Source organism: Lytechinus variegatus, chromosome 3, assembly GCF_018143015.1.
Source record: "Lytechinus variegatus isolate NC3 chromosome 3, Lvar_3.0, whole genome shotgun sequence".
Lineage (NCBI taxonomy): Eukaryota > Metazoa > Echinodermata > Echinoidea > Temnopleuroida > Toxopneustidae > Lytechinus > Lytechinus variegatus.
In genome coordinates this window covers 41,420,570-41,438,755 of record NC_054742.1, presented here as the reverse complement: position 1 = coordinate 41,438,755, position 18,186 = coordinate 41,420,570, and the positions used below count along the sequence as shown (strand labels likewise).

The 18,186-nt window shown below is 35.1% G+C and overlaps 1 protein-coding gene across 1 annotated transcript; it reads left to right on the top strand.

The window, feature by feature from the left end:
- The first annotated feature begins 402 nt into the window (after positions 1-402).
- LOC121411044 (paired box protein Pax-2a-like) lies at positions 403-10,249 on the top strand. Its single transcript, XM_041603518.1, has 5 exons — positions 403-799; positions 4,040-4,219; positions 5,391-5,721; positions 8,040-8,255; positions 9,779-10,249. The coding sequence occupies exons 1-5, from the start codon at positions 494-496 to the stop codon at positions 10,204-10,206; spliced, it is 1,461 nt and encodes a 486-aa protein (XP_041459452.1). The 5' UTR covers positions 403-493; the 3' UTR covers positions 10,207-10,249.
- Positions 10,250-18,186: the final 7,937 nt, after the last annotated feature.

Here is an 18,186-nt window from a genome sequence, read left to right as displayed (position 1 = left end):
GACTTGATTGATTATTGATCATGGATTGAATGGTGGTATTGGTTGATTCTATTATTCAGGTATACTATAAAAAAAAATACAAACTTATTTTCAAAGCAAGTTAAAAAATCATGACCAATTAATAGTGCCTATTCAAAGTCAGAGTGCATGACATCTAGTGTCTTTCCTACAATTAATAGGATGTTATATATCGATAGTGATTTCAGCAAAAGGCTATAGCAAATGGTTACAGATTACATGGGTTATCATTTTATGCATCCGACCCATTATGTTAGCCATTGATAACTGAAGCAATGAAGTCAAATCCAGACATAAGCTAATTGATGTTTTTCTCATTGGAGAAGTGATATCGAAATGTATATTACAAAAATTTTGCTTGATTTATTTGTTTCTTGATAATATTCATCATGTTTTTTTTCAATCTCTTTAATCACAGGTATATCATCCGAGGAGAAAAAACAAACAAACATGAACAACGTAATCAGTATTCTAAATGTTAGTTACGTGTTTTTTTTTCTTCTTCTTCATCTTGCATGCCAGTTTATCAATTCTGCTTTGGTCTTTGATACTTGTTGCAGGTCAGGCAGGCGTGAACCAGCTAGGCGGAGTATTCGTCAATGGTCGCCCACTTCCCGTGTGTGTAAGGGCACGCATCGTCGAGTTGGCCCAGCTTGGCGTCCGACCGTGCGACATATCCCGACAGCTTCTGGTCTCGCACGGATGCGTCTCCAAGATACTCAGCCGCTACTACGAGACTGGCTCCATCGCACCGGGCAACATTGGCGGTAGTAAACCAAAGGTTGGTCGACTGCATCATTGCTGCCAATTATTATAGCCGTGATTTCCTATAGCGACGTATTGCGTCCTTACAAACTGCAGCGGATAATACCTAGGATTATTTTTTTTTAAATAATCATAAAAACAGAACGTTAAATTATATGCATTTTCGTACACTCTTAAAAATGTTGGGCAACATACTGTCCACACAACAATTGGTTAAAACTTTATCCAATTCTTGGTATAATTTATAAACCAATAATGTGTGATTTGGGTGAAAACTACAGAGTATTGTTTAAAAACTACCCAGAGTTTGATAATTTTTCAACCAATTGTTGTGTGGACAGTATACGTTGCTCAACATTTTAAGAGTGTAGAAATTTGCTTCCATTAAATTAATGTGACCGGCTAGTCTCTATTTTACTCATATAATGGTATTTTGAAATATTTGTATCAATACTGTAAATCAGTTCTTAAACGTGTTAAATGAGATTATCCCTACAATGAATCTAGTATGCTATTATGTTAGATATATTTTTATGCATTTTCGAGAAAACATTATATCTCCTTGGCTCAGCATATATACAAACACTTAATTGTTTCGATTTAGAACATACACAAATAATTCAAATATCTTTATGTGCATGTTTGAATTAAAAGTTTAGTATGACTATGATAATCAAAATATTGTATGATAGGGACTTAGGATTATATCGACCTAAATTATGTCAGACGATAAAACAGCAATATAGATATTAACCATTTTATTAGTTATAATGTAACAGAAATTTTGTTGGATTTGATCACTTTTTGGTTGAGAATTATTCATCAAAACGGTTTGTTTTATTTTGAACAATCTCTTTAAAATCTACCGTCTTGTTTTCATCAAGATGAAAAACAACACAAAAAATGAAACAAATGAAAGACAAAGGCCCATATTTCGTTTACCAAATAAAGATAATTGCCAAAGATAATGGTGCTTGAGATGGATTTCACAATTTTCAAGCATTTTTTTAAGTGTAAGTTTTGGTAAATCTAAGATGACTCATATTCAAAGTTTGAATTCATTGTCAATTAAGATGCTTACACATAAATTTGATTTTTAACGAATATTTTACAAAGAATTGAAATTTAACTAGGAATCAATGAATTGGAAACGAAATAATGGTCTTTTCAAATATGAAACTTAAAAAAATAGTCGAATATTAATCCCATAAGTCAATCATAAACATTGTACAAAAGTCGTGTCTGACAAGGCTATACTCTTCCTTACAAGTTTTAAGCGGGTATGATTATTATTATTTCACACTTTAACTAGGATCAGATCCTTTAAAATTTTATTAAACAGAAAAGAGTGAATGATCAGAATTCCTTTTATATTAGTATGGACATATTTCTTCCATCGTTAATGTATCATAAGAAAATACAAATGATTAGGCCTATAGCACAATATGGATAGGACACTAAAGTTCTTAGAAAAGAAAACATCACTTCAATTGAATGGTTTTTATCGTTAATGATAATCATGCTTGCTTATATGGCGTTTAACAACAATTGAAAGCAAGGATCATCATCAAATTTAAATTCATGTCTGTGATAATGTACGACATAACTCTGGATTAAGCAGAGCATGTCATGCCTTAATTATACCTGTCAAGAAACTTTAGTCGCCATATTTCTTGCTGAATGAAATTAACACATTGTGGGGTAGGACTCGAATCCATGACCTTTTGATTTAAGAGAAGGAAGTCAGGAAACAAATATGTCACGATGTCTACCTGTCGTTTGCCAAATTTCTTCGTGAAATTTTCATCATTACTGTATTTTATGAAATTTTATGAAAACTTTTGACGGTAATGTACATAACATAACCCGATCATTTTATCACGTTCTTAGTCGATAATGTCAATATGGGTTTAGATTTGTAATTTTCCCCAGAAAAAAAGTCAACGAGTCATGTTCTCCCTTTACGAAGCAGGTGCATGCATTCATTACATGTACCCGCCGTGTACTTTCAGAGTTCATATAAGCTTAAAACTAATTAAAATGTACATTTGTGTTCGTAATGTACCCAAGCTGTTGAAATCAGTAACTATGTAAACGGGACTTACATGGAATTTATATCAAATTAAAAATGATGAATAAATCGAATTTTACGACTCATTTAGGACGATTTCATGCAAGCGCTTTCAATTTGAAACATCCTATTTACACCTCAAAGTGGTTTTAATTATTACTAATTTTTTTAGATAAATTCGAGTGATCTGAAAAGTAATAAAAAAAAATAATCATCTTATTACCTAAAAGTGTATTCTTTTCCACCCTTTTCTTCGATTCTAGAGACTTCATCTCACTTGTCTTGTTGAATTTCCCTCTATGTATAATATTCTAATATGATAGATCAATCTCTGTGGAAAAAGCCTTCATAAAATTGAAAATATTTAAATAGGTTTGATGTCACAATAAACATAGTATTGTTCAGAAATGGACAGACACCCTTAAGTAAAAATAGTGAAATCGTTGATGAAATTAATTATTCATACGAAAAATACACACTGTTATAAAATTTGTCTCTTTTGTAATGATAATCATTACCAGGAATTAGTAGCGGCACCAGGATTTTTAAACTAGAGGGGCAACGGGTGGAGGCGGACACGAATTTTGAAAGGACTGGTTGCAGTGACTCGTGAAGATGATATCTCACCAAATAAATAATGCGAACGCGAAGCGCGAGCTATTTTTATTATTATTCTGAGACGATCCTTTGTAATTGGAAGTTCTAAGCACGTTTTGTAACCATGAACAGGATGGGTATCTAACTATACAATTGATGAGAGTGCGTAGCGCGAGCTGAAAAGTTTTGATATACTTCCTTTTTTAATTATCAACATGCAGGATGCGTATCTCGTTATAAAACAAATAATGAGAAAAAGAATCGAAGAATAATTTGTGCATATTGACTTAAAACACTGGATTTTTAAGCCCATAATATCCTCTTAAACAGCTTTTTTTTCAACCAATAGAAACTGCGAGAGCGAAGCACGAGTAAAATTTTGCATTTTATATAATTACCCGATAGATTTTTGTTACGTTAGGAGCTAACAGTGACTGGATGAGAGTGGAATGACTCCGTGCCCCTCCCCCCCCCCCTTGGTGCCGCCAATGTCAGGGATAATGATTGATTAGATAAAGTAACACTTTTTTAGTAATGACTATTCCAATTTATTTAATCAAACTTTAAAAAAATATGTTTCATTATTAGGTTGCAACACCTCTGGTTGTGAAAAAGATAATGAGTTACAAACGGAAAAACCCTTCAATCTTTGCCTGGGAGATACGCGATCGCCTTCTTCGGGAAAGAGTATGTGATAAGAATACGATACCTAGTATTAGCTCAATCAACAGGATCATACGAAATGGAACTTACTTCACCCATGAAGAGGTAAACATTATCAATATTATGACTGCGATTGTGGTGGTGGTACTTCTTGTACTGTAGTAGTCAAAGGCAGCGCCGTACTATTTTGATAGGAGGGGGGCGGACAAGATGACTCAAGGTGATGTTATATCTTATTCTAAATTGGTTTATATAGGGGTACTTTGCACAAACCTTCCTTTTAATACTTATTTTCTTTGTTTCTTCCATTTTCCCCCTCTATCTTCTCCTCTTTCCTTCTTATTTCACTATACTTAAACCATTGGGGAGAGAGGGCCCCTGCACCCTGTGGCATTGCACTTTGTGGTAGGGGTGCCAGCAATTCGAGCACGAGCTTTCGATATGTACTTGCTCGAATGGACTGCGAGTAATTTGTTATGTTTTTTCAATCAAAGCACGCATAATGTGATGTACATTTTTTTTACTATGAACGACGACGTAAACTCGGTACGTGGCGACGCCATTTTCATAATACTTGCATGGCTAAACTGCGACACTTGGCTAATCTAAAGTTTAACACAAAATTCTGGTTACGGATTCTTCTCAGGGGCCTGGGAACGATTTCCTTAAAGGGGGAATTGGTTTGTTAAGAAAAAAAAAATCGAATGATTGTGAAATTTGTCAAACCCCTCTCAAAGAGAGATACATGACTCATTTTGGTATTTAATTCATGGAGGACTGTACACCGCCAGATTTTTAAATTGTTTTATTTTGTAATGGGGTGCTTAAACACCCCGGCAACCCTGCTTCCCCGGGTCATGATTATTCTGCAACAATTTTGATTTATGATATATCACAAAGAAGAGAATGATTACGTTACTTTTAGATAATTTAGAATAAAGTCAAAGGTAATTATGTCTTTTATTGTTTTAATTAATTATGTTTTTGTGACTTCGATTATTGGGTTCTGTAAAGTCTTTTATCGCTACAGTTAGTAGGCAAACGGCAAATCAAGGGTAAACAGGTACTAGAAATCTGCTACAAACGATGGTCCTCGTTGATATTAGTGTGTGCTATATATTATTTAGGCTATCTAAAGATAAATTCTTGATATAGATGCACCCAGTTTCCCTTAGGTGAATAATTGGTATTTTGCTTTTCTAAACCAAATTCATTTGAATTCAGTTGAATTGTTACGACTTTATCTGAATCTTACCATTTCTCTTCGGTTTTGAAGGGTAATCCTAGCTCGCTGCCTGCACCCATACCTCGCGTCGCATCAGGACTTTCTCATGGAAACGTGTCGCATCCATCTCAAGGTATCATCTCTTCAGACACACCCATGACTCCGTATCTTAGCAACCGCCTCATAGAACTGGCAAATGACCATCATCGATTGGCCAGTCTGGAAATGACGTCACCTACAGATAGAATACTTGTTCAAAGTGGAGACGGCAATCAAACTGATGTCCGAGATGTTGATCAGAAGAAAGAAATGACGGAAACAGAAAATGAAGAAGATGAAGGTGTTCAAACTGACGTGGAATCTCCTACTAATGAATATATAGGTGAGCAAAACTTCCTCACCAGACTCTAATTCTACATTAGCCTACCTTAGCGAAATTGAATTCGATCTGTTTTTCTACAACCAAATGTAGAAGTAACCGACAAATATCACTGAGATTGAAATATCATAACTAATTACCTTTGAAACTCTATCAATAAATCTACAACTGCAATAGACAGGCGCGGATCCAGGAGGGGGCCGAGCCGGCCCCGGGCCCCTATTTTTGGCAACCTGCCAAAAAGGTGTATCGTTAACTTCATTGAAAAGATGAAAAACAGAAAGAAAAGTAAGAAAGAGATACTATACCCATGATGTGTAATTTACAACCTCGTAACGGCCGGCCCGACCCCGAAAGGAAACAAGAAAAAGGTGAGGGGAAGAATTGGAAAATAGACTTTATATAAAAAAAAAATCGCTCGCGCTTCGCGCTCGCATTAATTGCCTGTGTAATGAATATCAACCAAGAGGATTAAATGGCACTTAATATATCCAATTCTGAAATCAATTTGCACACAATATTTTAGCTTGCGTATTAAGCGTTCATTATTTTGTTTGATTTACAAAAATTGTTAATATATATCAACATTTTCAGCTCGCGCTGCGCGCTTGCATTGTTTTATTTGTGATATACCTATCCTCTTTGGAAATTCTTACCAAAATTTCTCAAAATGTCCCTTTATCATGTGAGTATATGAAAATTTTATGCTCGTTCTTCGCGCTCGCATTTAATTGTTTGAGACACACAGCTTGTTCTTTATTTAAATAAAAACACGCTTAGACTGTCCAGTTTTCAGGTCGGAATATCAAAAATTTTGAGCTCGTGCTCCGCACTCTTGTTATTTAATTGATGATACTTGAACACTTCATTAATCACTAAAAAACAGTCGATCCTATAATTAAGTCAGTTTTCACGTACGTTACTATATCGCATTGATTAGTTGGATACTTATCTTTGATCATGATATAAAAACTGCTCAGAATTTCACGTCTAGGGACAAGAATTTGAACTCGCGCTTCGCGCTCGCATTTTATATGAAGACCAACAATAAAAACTAAATCTTCAGTCTTGAGTTAGGACTACCCCCTAAAAAAACACCCCCAAAAATCAAATTTATAGCGGCCAATCGGGAAAAATGTTGATGGAAATATTTTTCGGCTCCCCCCCCCCCCCCCTATTGGCGAAAGCTGGATCCGCCCCGCTGATAGAAGTTTAATAACATCGTCTAATCCCGAAATTTACGAACAAAAAATAAAATTAAAGATGTCACTGATTCGGCTAAACAAATAACGAATTTCAGGACATTTACATTTTCTCATTGTTTGTCAGTGGTATGGACAACCTAGTAGACCTGGGTCCCATAACACAAAGGTTAGCAATTGATCGTACGCTTGATTTTCACGATTGATTGTACACTGTAGTCAATGGAATCAATCGTAGAAAAATGTTCTACGATCATTGCTAAGTTTTGTGTTACGGGTCCCTGGAGTTCCTTTCATTCTTTGACACGTGATCGTTGCTTTATTCTCCTCTTATTGTATCCATGATGTGCAGCGCTTTTGAATAATTTGTTTAATTCGTAGAACATTTAGAAAGCTTTATAGAGGAGACAATAATTATTGTCACAAATTTGAACAACAATATTCGTGATCTTGTGCAGGGAGTTCAACAAGTTCGATATAAAGTTATTCTATCACATTTTCTTTTAACTCAATACTAAATAAATGATTTGAAACATAAAAGCAGGTGATTGAAAATAACTTTCACGGTTGAGAACCCGCTGTGTGCAGCTAGTGAGCGCGCGCTTATACCACGGTCGCATTTGCTCTACGGCCGTTTCATTCATTTTGTACCAAAACCACCTATAAGTAGCTGATACAAACAAATGTTAAAACGGCTATTTTCGACTCGCTGTACGGCCGCCGTAGAACGAATGTGACCTAGGTATTATAAAAGGTGAAATTGGAGTCGCTTCTACGCAAAAAAAAAGATGCCTGCTGATAACTCAGTCACATTTTGCTCTACGGCCGCCGTACGGCGATCGACGGCGATTCGAAAACAGGCGTTTTATGAAATTTTATGAACCACCTATATGTAGCTGGTACAAAAAATATCTGAACGGCTATTTTGACTCGCCGTACGGCGATCATAGGGCCCGCCATAGGGAAATGTGACAAGTATTATGGTAGCTGCCCAGATGGGACAAGATTCGATTCTAGCTGTTGCACCGTAATCCGCCTGAATGATTTCAAATTTTGATTCTCTGTATTAACTCGAAGCACAAAATTGAAGATACACTGTTATTTTGCCCAATTTTTCAGGTGCCATTCTGCCGAAAGTAAATCCAAGTGAACAAGATATCTTGAAGACCTCTCATTTCCTTCACCCCATGACTCGTCTTATGAAAATCGAACGTTCACGGTCTCGGTCACCACCTCCATGCCGATCGCCACGATCACCACGATCATCTCGTGATAGGATGGCGGGAGATCATGACAATAATAGTCAGGAAGAAGAAGAAAGAAGAATTATGGAAGGTATGCTTTCTTTGTATTGTTTCATCAAGTGGGTGTTTCATAAAGCTGTTCGTAAGATGCGAATGACTTTACGCACGACTGGTGATCCTTTCTTGTGCTAGGTGATATCCCTATGACCTAAGAACATGTTCCAGTCGTGCGTAAGTTTACGAACAGCTTTATGGAACACCCACCAGGTATGTTGTGATCATTCTTCCCGCACAGTTTCACATTTCCTTTGGGTCTTTTCTGTAATATAATTCAAACTTTTTTTTTTGCTATGGCTACTATCCCCCGAACTTTGACACTTAAAATTGGATCAAAATTGTAGTTCCGTATAAGGAACGGTGTTTGTGTTTGAAGAAATCGCGTACTAGTCATGTAGTTGAATAGAGCTGTAGCGTGTCAAGGGGGCGCCATAGTATTGAATCATCAAGCCACATTGAGATTTTGCAAAATGGAGCATTTTGTCTGTGATTATTGAAAACCCAGTAACCAGATTGATATATGCAGGTAGGGGGGGGGGGGGCATTCAACTCCATCGTATTTTGGGGGTCGTTATCCGGCAACAATGTTTTGTGAATAAAAAATAAAATAGTTTGTATTCAAGGCAAATCGAATCCACAGGCCACATGATAAAACGAAAAAAAAGGAGAAACAGAAAGGTCAAAAACTAAACAAGATCACAACAGTGATATAGCCTATAATTTTGAATTTATTCAAGTAGAAACAACAATAAAAATAATTATGGGACCATGAGATTTCAAAGTGGCCTCATATAGGCCTATAGTCTAATGTAATTGCAATCATGACAAGCCGTCCATTAATCAATACACCAACGCAATTGTAAACTTGTTATATACCTCTTTAATTCCTTGACCGATTTCTTTCGAAATTTGACCATTCAATGAGTCATGTTTTATGTTCATTAACACGAAACATAGAACTTGCATTACAAAGCTTGGATTCCCCCAGACCCTAGTTATGGCCTGCTTTAGTGTCAATTCTTGAAATCAATCGGTTTATCAACAGCGTCGCAATTAGGGGTCCGTCTTGAAATATTGATCGGGCACCTACTCAAAATAAATTATTGTGTCAAATCGCTAATTATATCGAACAAGATTCTTTTAAACAAAATCTCATATCCTTCCCATCTTAATTGTTAATGGCATACACATTCATACAATATTGTTATGAATCGGAATAGCGATATTTCTTAGCTTTTTTTTCTTTTTTTTTTTGGGGGGGGTACTAAAACTAAGAAGAGTCATTAAACTTTTCCCATACCACAGGAATTTTGCAATACATTGCATAACGGAGATGTGACAATCGTTAAAAAATATGCGGTGGCAATCGAATGCCCTTTGGTTGCCTTTCAAGCGATATCGTGATATTCAATGGTCAACAAAAATGGCAAAGAAATCCCAATAATAGTTTAAACAAAATGATGAAATTTTGATTTTAATACATATACCAGCGTTATGAACGTGTCACGTAATAAATGGATTGTACCTTTCTTTCTCTTCGATTCTTATTGAATTTAGGTATGCAGTTGTCTGCGTTTCAACCGAATTGCAAGGGTTTTCCTCATATCATACCACCAACTTCTCTGGCAGATATATCACGGGTCCCGATGGCATCAGCAGCAGCCGCGGCCGCAGCTGCTGCGTCACGACTCGCTGCGGCGACGGGAATCTTCCTGCCACTTGGAACACACGCAAACGGTCCTCACAGTCTCGCTCTGTCGGCCGCAGCAGCGTCTGCTGCCGCCGCTGCGGCTGCAGCATCACCGACCCGCGGTAATTTTCTACCGATCGGAAGAAATGACGCAACCGTCGTCGGATCTCCGGTAGCACAACTCCAGATGACGCCCTTTCCATTATTTGTTAATTCAGCGTCTGGGTGTTGGACAATGATTAGACCTATGGAATTTGCTCAAAATATGATTGATATGAAGACATCTTGCACATGATGATTATAGCTGGAGATATTATGGACAAAATTATTTACTGTAGAGAATGATGAAAGAACGGATGTTAAGAATATTTTTGCTTGAAAAATGCTTGAAAAATGGTTTTCGAGTATTTTGCACTAGGATTCCTTCGCTGGCGATAAATACAAAACCTGGTTAATCTTTAGAACCATAGTTGCAACAGAGTGCACAGATTTAATAATGTGAAACCCTCAACATTTTTTGCCCCCATTTCTCAGTCATTTGGTTGTTTTAATGGTTTCATATATTGATTTATTTCGACATGTCAATGCTCAAACAATTCCAGTTTAGGTAATGCTAGTCAATGAAATAGAAGTCGTGTAGTGGATTTTTAATATCTCTTTAGTCGGTCACTATTAATACCGTATTCCACAGTTCGCTTTTGTATCAATAAAAGGCACCTATTGTAATCAGGCTCTCGGGATTGATATACCTTTACGAGATTGTTGTAATGTGTGCAAAAAGTATACATTATAATTATTATTGAATGTTTTCATACGCAGTTTATTGTAGAGGAGACTTCTATCACTTTGATCTAACCACATTGTTGTAATAGGTCTCTTAGAAAGAGTTGGCTTTAATTGCAGTTTAGTCACATCATGGTTCGTGGGAGCAAATGAAACGAATATTTGCCTCCCTTTAAAAGTATACCTGAAATTATAAGTGTGTAAATCGGTGTATTCCATCAGATACAGTTTGAAAATGCTTGCTGAATATTTTAAACAATAATGATATGTTGGCGTGATTGACAAGGCCTTAGCTATCCGCAAAATTTTCGGACAATTCTTATCCAAAGTATGTTTGGACAAGAAACATAACTTTGAGTACGTGAAAACTGCCCAACATGCATAGTTAAGTGTGCACAAATTAAGAAATCCTGAGAAGAATTTTCAAATGAGGTATATCATGCTGGCCAAAAAAAAGCACCATTTTAAGCTTAAAATCACACTTTATCGCGAGGGAACAAATTGGAGGAACAACTATACGTGTAAGTTTTTGTATGATAAGTATGGTATTCTGACACAACCTGATGTCCTGATCGCTAGAAAACATATTGTAAAATTACAAAATACTATAAATAAGGACTTGTTTATTTATTTTTTTAGAGAGAATTCGAATTTAAAAGTGAGATGACAAGAAATTACTAATAGAAAGGGAATATTAAACATTGCAGTTAGTGAAATACATTCAATAATCATTTTCATTACTATGATCATTGCTGGTATTAATATTATCATTATTACTAATAATTAACATTATCATCATTGCTTTCGTTATTTATCGATATCTTGTTGTCTCTGCCCGATGGAGTCTCCTCGATGCACAAATTACTCTTGAGATAGCTTGTGTATCATTGTCACTTTACTTAGCAGTATCAACACTGGCAACGTTAATGATACAGTTTTTACAATTATTATTATTATGATTGTTATTATTATTATTATCAAAATCTTGCACATGATGACCATCCTCACCATCACCATCGTGTGACCCATTGTAAATTGCTCCAGTGCATTACCATAACTTTTAATGGACTTTTAGTATATATTTATGCCGGTAATTTAAATCAAGAATATCAAGACGGTAAAACACAAGGGCCCGTATTCTGATAGCAGGTCTAACTTAAACCCAGGTCTAAAGTTGTGGTTTAAGTATGGATAGCCAACTGCTACATAAATCACTAACAGTAAAGACATCATACTTTTGCTCATTTGGCTCTCAAATCATTCATAATCATCTAGGAAGTTATAAATAGATGATTGTCTTCACCATTGATGAATCAGGAAAGAGCACAGTAAACATAGGAAACATACAACCTAATAAAAATTTTGATAGTTTTGGCTTTCCATACTTAAACCACAACTTTAAACCTGAGCTTAAGTTAAACCTGTTATCAGAATACGGGCCTACATCTCTTTTATTTCATCTTTATTTGCTGATTTGGTAAATTTTCGCAATTTTATTATGATAAACATGCCATTGTAAATCGTGTGATACCTATTCAGGTATTATGATACAGTATATGCTACCTAATAAGTTGTGGTTACCACCGTTGGAAAATATATTTTCAACATCTATATAATGTAAAATATTATTCGATGGTGTTTCTTAAAATGTTGTTCTTGTGGTATTACTATAAATTGTATACAATTCTATATGACCGTGTGATCGCAATCAATAACTAGGTGCAATAAAGTGCAATATCATAAGAACCATTATCATGTAGAATAAAGTTTCATCATTTACGTGTCTTTACAGTATTCATGTTCGTTTATCCGTTCTAGACAACTGAAAAGGGTTTTCATTGCAAATTAGTATGACAAAAACCGTGTAAAAAATACGCTCACAATGAACCCAGAGCAACATTAGAAGTTGTTTCACGTCCAAGACGAATTGTTGTAATTTATTCAAAATTTGCTTTTTAATCAATTCATATCAATGATTCACCACTGTTAAAAAGAGAAGTATCAGTGATGATAGTATTTTGTATAGCGGTGACCAGGATGTCGCTCTTTGAATTAAATATCAATATATTGACACATGGGCGACAATCTAGTGAGGAGGGGATGGGGGGGGGGGGTGGCATGGGACAACACCCCCTTCTACATTTACACGGCATGGAAGACATAGAAAGTTGCCACCCCATTAGTTTTTTTAAATCGTGTATTTCGTAGAATCGGGTCGAGTTTGAAAAACAATATTCACATAAGAAAATTACTGTTCCCGATATCACCAAATCGATACAATTTCGTTCGTTCCTCCTGCTCGCAAAATCTTAGTTTTAAAATGGAATCAGAAAGTCAGTCGCTCTTATCCTAACAATTATATATTTTACATTTGGGCACGAGATGATTGATTACAGTAAATACTCACATGAAGATATACGTTATATGAACTCATGAAAAGATGCTTGCGTTGACTCGCTCTTTTCTCTCACTCGAAGGTTACAAAATAATGTATGGATGGCACAAATAGGCTTGTGGATGTAAGATTAATAAAGGAGAAGGTAACTCTGGCACTTTACATTATATTTATTTAGCAAACTGCGTACTTGGTGATTAACGACAACACTTTTACAATGTTGAATAAAGGTAGTTCGAACGCACATGTACCCATTAATTCATTGTAAAGCGCATTGATCATATTTTTTGGTAATGCGCTATATAAGTACCATACCAGGTGGGTATTTCATAAAGCTGTTCGTAAGTCCAGAACGACTTTAAGAACGACTGGTGATCAATTTCTTGTGGTAAATGGTATGTTCATTGGTGATGATTTAGCGCCTAAGAAAGGTTCACCAGTCGTTCTTAAAGTCGCTCTTAACTTACGAACAACTTTATGAAACGGGCCCCTGGTATGTATGTATGTATAAATAAATACTCGCCTATCTATCTATCTATCTATCTATCGCAAGTGCCCCAAAGTACCCGTAGGAAAAAAGGCCCTTTTTCAAAATGGAAAATGCCTTTTTTCAAAAATGAAATACCTTTTGTGAATTAAATACATTTTAGTTTAGAAAATCAAAACTTATATAGCTCACGTTTCGTGCTCGCATCAATAATTGTTTAGTAAGATATTCATCTTGTTCGTGCAAAAAATGCTTAGAATGTTCAGTTTTCAGGTTGGAATATTACACATTTTTGGCTCGTGTTTTGCGCTTGCACCAATTATTGTTTATTAAGGTAGTCATTCTGTTCCTGGTTAAATAAAATGCCGAGAATGGACAGTTTTCTGCTTATATTATAAATTTTCAGTTGGCGCTTCACGCTCGCATTATTCAATTGGTAAGATATGTAGCACGTATCAGATTCATGAGTCACTAAATGCAGTCTTTAAAAGGTTCGTTTTCTGGTCAGTATATTGAAAATTTCATGCTTCGAGCTCATGTTAATTCTTTAGTTCACATCCATTTTTCATGATTCACATCCCTTTTCATGATTACAAAATCTGCTCGGAATGTTTACTTTTCATGTCTTATTAAATGAAATTTCCAGCATTTTCAGCTCGTAAATCGCGCTCGAGACATTTCACAGGGATGCCCTTTCAACAGTAATTAGGTCCATAATTGACCAAAATAGCGAGTTTTACAATGTTAGATTTGAATTTTTTTCCAAACCGGTCGATCGCTACGCTCGCCTAAATATATATCTTATCAGTCAGAAATCACTTCAAAAACCAATTGTTCAACTTAATCACTACATAACACGCAACTTCTCCACACAGATATCTCAAGGTGAAAATATCCGTTGCACCAAAATGTCCTTTTTTGGCATATAAGTGCCCTTTATTGGCTTTGCCCCCCCCCCCTCCTAAACGAAAATACGTTCCGCCACCCCTGCTATTCCCCTCCGTGTGAATTGTCTCGGAAAACAAAAAGACAGTTGGTACTGAGCTGGATCATGCTGTCTTTTTAGCACGACCGCCATCTCTCGTTACATTTGAAATGGAACAATGCCCATCAACTATAATTATTATTTTAAGATACATCTTTAAGAATGTCATTACATTTTCAGGGGAAAAGTCCTTTGCAAGCGATATTTGTGACGAAATTTGTTAAAATTCTGAAGCAAAAAATAAAAGGAATGCTCTCTTATCGCATTTGTTTCACTAGTGGCTTTTATGAAAAAAATAAACGATTTATTTTAATCTACTCTTATCGCAAAAAGACATAGAAGAGGAAATGGTGTAACGAGTATAAGACAATTTCACTATGAAACTTACTCGATTGAAGAACTTCAAAGGTTCATATGGAATTTAGAGTCAAAGCGGTTATGTGTTTGGTGTATTTTGGAGATTCAGATGTTATTTCGTATCAAAATTATACTGATATTGAATCTCAATGTAACCGAAAAAATAACTGAATGTTACCACCAACAACAATAGCAGAAACGGGGATGATAAGTCTGAAGTCCATGATTTCAAATTTTTGGCCGGTATTGACGGAAGCCTCACGATATCCCTACACTGCCAGATATTTCCTTTGATAAATACCGCAATTGGTTCGGGATGTCCCGAGTATATTTATCCTTTTCCCGTCTGGCTGTTATCACCGATACTAGATTCTAAGGAGGTGCCGTGGACGATTGGTCTAAGGCGCCTGGCTATACATGGAAAGTTCGGGGTTCGACCCCCAGCCGAGACACATGTGCCCGTGAGCAAGGCAGTTAATCTACAATGCTCTTTTATCCTGCATTCAAATAAATGGAAATGCTACATGCAACATTGGCAACCACATGTGCATAAAAAATAAGAAATGAATAAAATAACGGCGTACGAGGGTGTGTGTTGAGGGTGTGGATGTGTGTGTGTGTGACCCACTTTCGCCCTATTTGTTTTTGATTGCAATAGAATTACTGGCTCATGAAATAAGAAGGGACAAAATTATTAAAGGGATAAGTTTGGGGGAGCATGAAATAAGACAGGTCTTGTATGCCGATGATATGACAATTTTTTTGAAAGACATGGATTGGAGGAAGGATAATTTTTCTATGTGATTATGAAATGAAAAAGATAAAAAGTAAGTTGAATATTCCATCTTATTATTTGGAAATGCTAGATGCTTGGCAAAAGATTGATAATTTAAGACATTTCAATGGTTCTAAAAATCCAATCATTTTCAATAATAAGAATATTTGTAGAGAAAATAAAATGATATTTGATAAAGATTTATTAGAACGAGGGTTAATTAAGGTTGAACATATCATTGACAATGGACATGTTAAACCAGTCGCATATTTTTTGAACCTTGGTATGGGAAGTGATCTTTTGTTTATAATAGGTGAAATATATCATGCAATTCCAAGTGATTGGAGAAATGATTTAGGTTCGATACAATTTTGTGAGATAGACTTAATTAATTATAATATAAACTTGCTTCTGTTGGGGAGGGAAATTAGCTTTAAGGAGGTATTATCAAGAAAATATATGAATATTTTATTAAAGAATTGCAAAAGTCATATGATTTACAGATAAGAGATGGACAAAATAATTATAATTATACAGAGAAAGAAATTAGTGAATGTTTTTTTAGACCAAGAATAACATTATTAATTGGAAGACAGAGGGAATTTAAATTTAAGCTTCTGCATGGGGCAATTTACACTAAAGGTAATTTGTTTAGATTTGGATTTGTTGAAGATAATCTCTGTTCGTACTGTAAACTGGAAACGGAAACATATTCACATATATTTTTGTCTTGCTTAAAGGTCAAACTGATATGGGAAACCTTGATACAGCGATTTGAATTAGATGAAATAAAGGACTTGAACTGGCGGGATATATTTGTTGGTTTGTCAGGCAATACAAATAGAATAAAAAGTTGTAATACTATTATCTTTATGGTAAAATATATATTATTTATATTTAGAAAGGAGGGGGTTTTACCAACCATTGACGATATACATAAACTTATTTTAGAATATAAGGATCAAGAAAAGAAAATAGCTATTGAAATGGGGAAATTAGGGCGGCACTTGCAAAAATGGGAAACAGTAAAATTGTGACAAGGTTAAGTTGTAAGTCTTTATTTACTTTCAATATATGTAATACTTCTCCCGTGAGCTTGTTATATTCAAAATTGTTCATCGAATTGTTTTGTACTTTTAAACAGGATTTATTTATAATGAGTGTGAGCAGATCTTCTGGGCAGTGGTGTGTTGGGTGTGTGTGTGTTTGGGTGTGTTTGTGGTGGGGGGGAGTTTGGACTTTAAGCATTTTTATAATAACCGATTTCATTGTTGTTTTTTTTAAAGATATATATGACTCATGATTTTGTTAAGTTAGTGGAAAAAAGTGAAAATATGAAGTGTAAAGTATTATATATGATTTGAAATGTTAAATTGAAATGTTATGTAACTATTTGTTCATGAAATCAGAATAAAAACATTATTCAAAACAAAAAAAAGTGTGAGGGTGGGTGCGTGCGTTTGAGGATGTATGGCTACGGTGGTGTATGGGTGCATTGTAGGAGCGTTTATATTAAAAAAACTGGCAATTCTCGAGCGGAGGAATTTCAGTTCAATGCTTTATTATTTGGTTGTTTCCCCGTTGGGCCAAATGTTTGGTTATTTAAATTGAAGTGATTTTAAGATCATAAATGATATTTTGGTCACATTAATTAACATATTCAAATGGAAATTAAAAGAAAATGATAAATGTTTTTATTTTGATCAATAAGGTGATTGTAGACATAATTATCTTTTTTCTTGTAACATAGTGATAATGTTTTGAGAAAATGTTGAAAAGAGTAGGCCTATTCAAAATATTCCACGCAACATTTTCGCTTCCAGTATATCATCTGGAATTGAATTTAGTTTAAAAAAAGAAAAAAAAGTATAGATGTTATTTGGATTATGTTTAATTTACAATTTGTTGGAATAGAATCTAAGAGCAAAATAACAATTCAAAGATTAATTCATATTTTGTTTTAACTAGAGTTGTCGTTTGGAAAAAGAAGAAAATGTAAAATCTAGAAAACCGAGTATCGTCTTCCAGAAATTGAGGCAAATGTCAAAGGTTTGAATCAAAATGAATAACGAAGACCAGAAATGATCATTCTACAAATAATAATTTGATTTAGATCGAGAGTTGAAAAATTTAAAAATTATATGGGTAGTCGCCCTCCTGCAGTACCGACTGTTCTTTCATTATTATCACTCATCAATGCGTGAACATATAGGAGAAGGCGTATAAATGATCAAACTTTAACATTCTGCAAATAAAAATCTATCAAAATGTATTGTAGAGACAAACACAGTTACATTATTGTCAGATGAAGAAGGCCGTGTGTATTTCAGTTGAAATAAGATTTGAATCATAGTGTGTAGGCCTACTTAGTACTTGATCTTTTCTCCTTTCCATTCGCTTCTCGCGTACCATTGGTGTTCTGGTTTATCTAACGAGGAATTGCTTAACACGATGAAAAATTTCGAGAAGTGTTGCAATCCTGGTGACTGATAG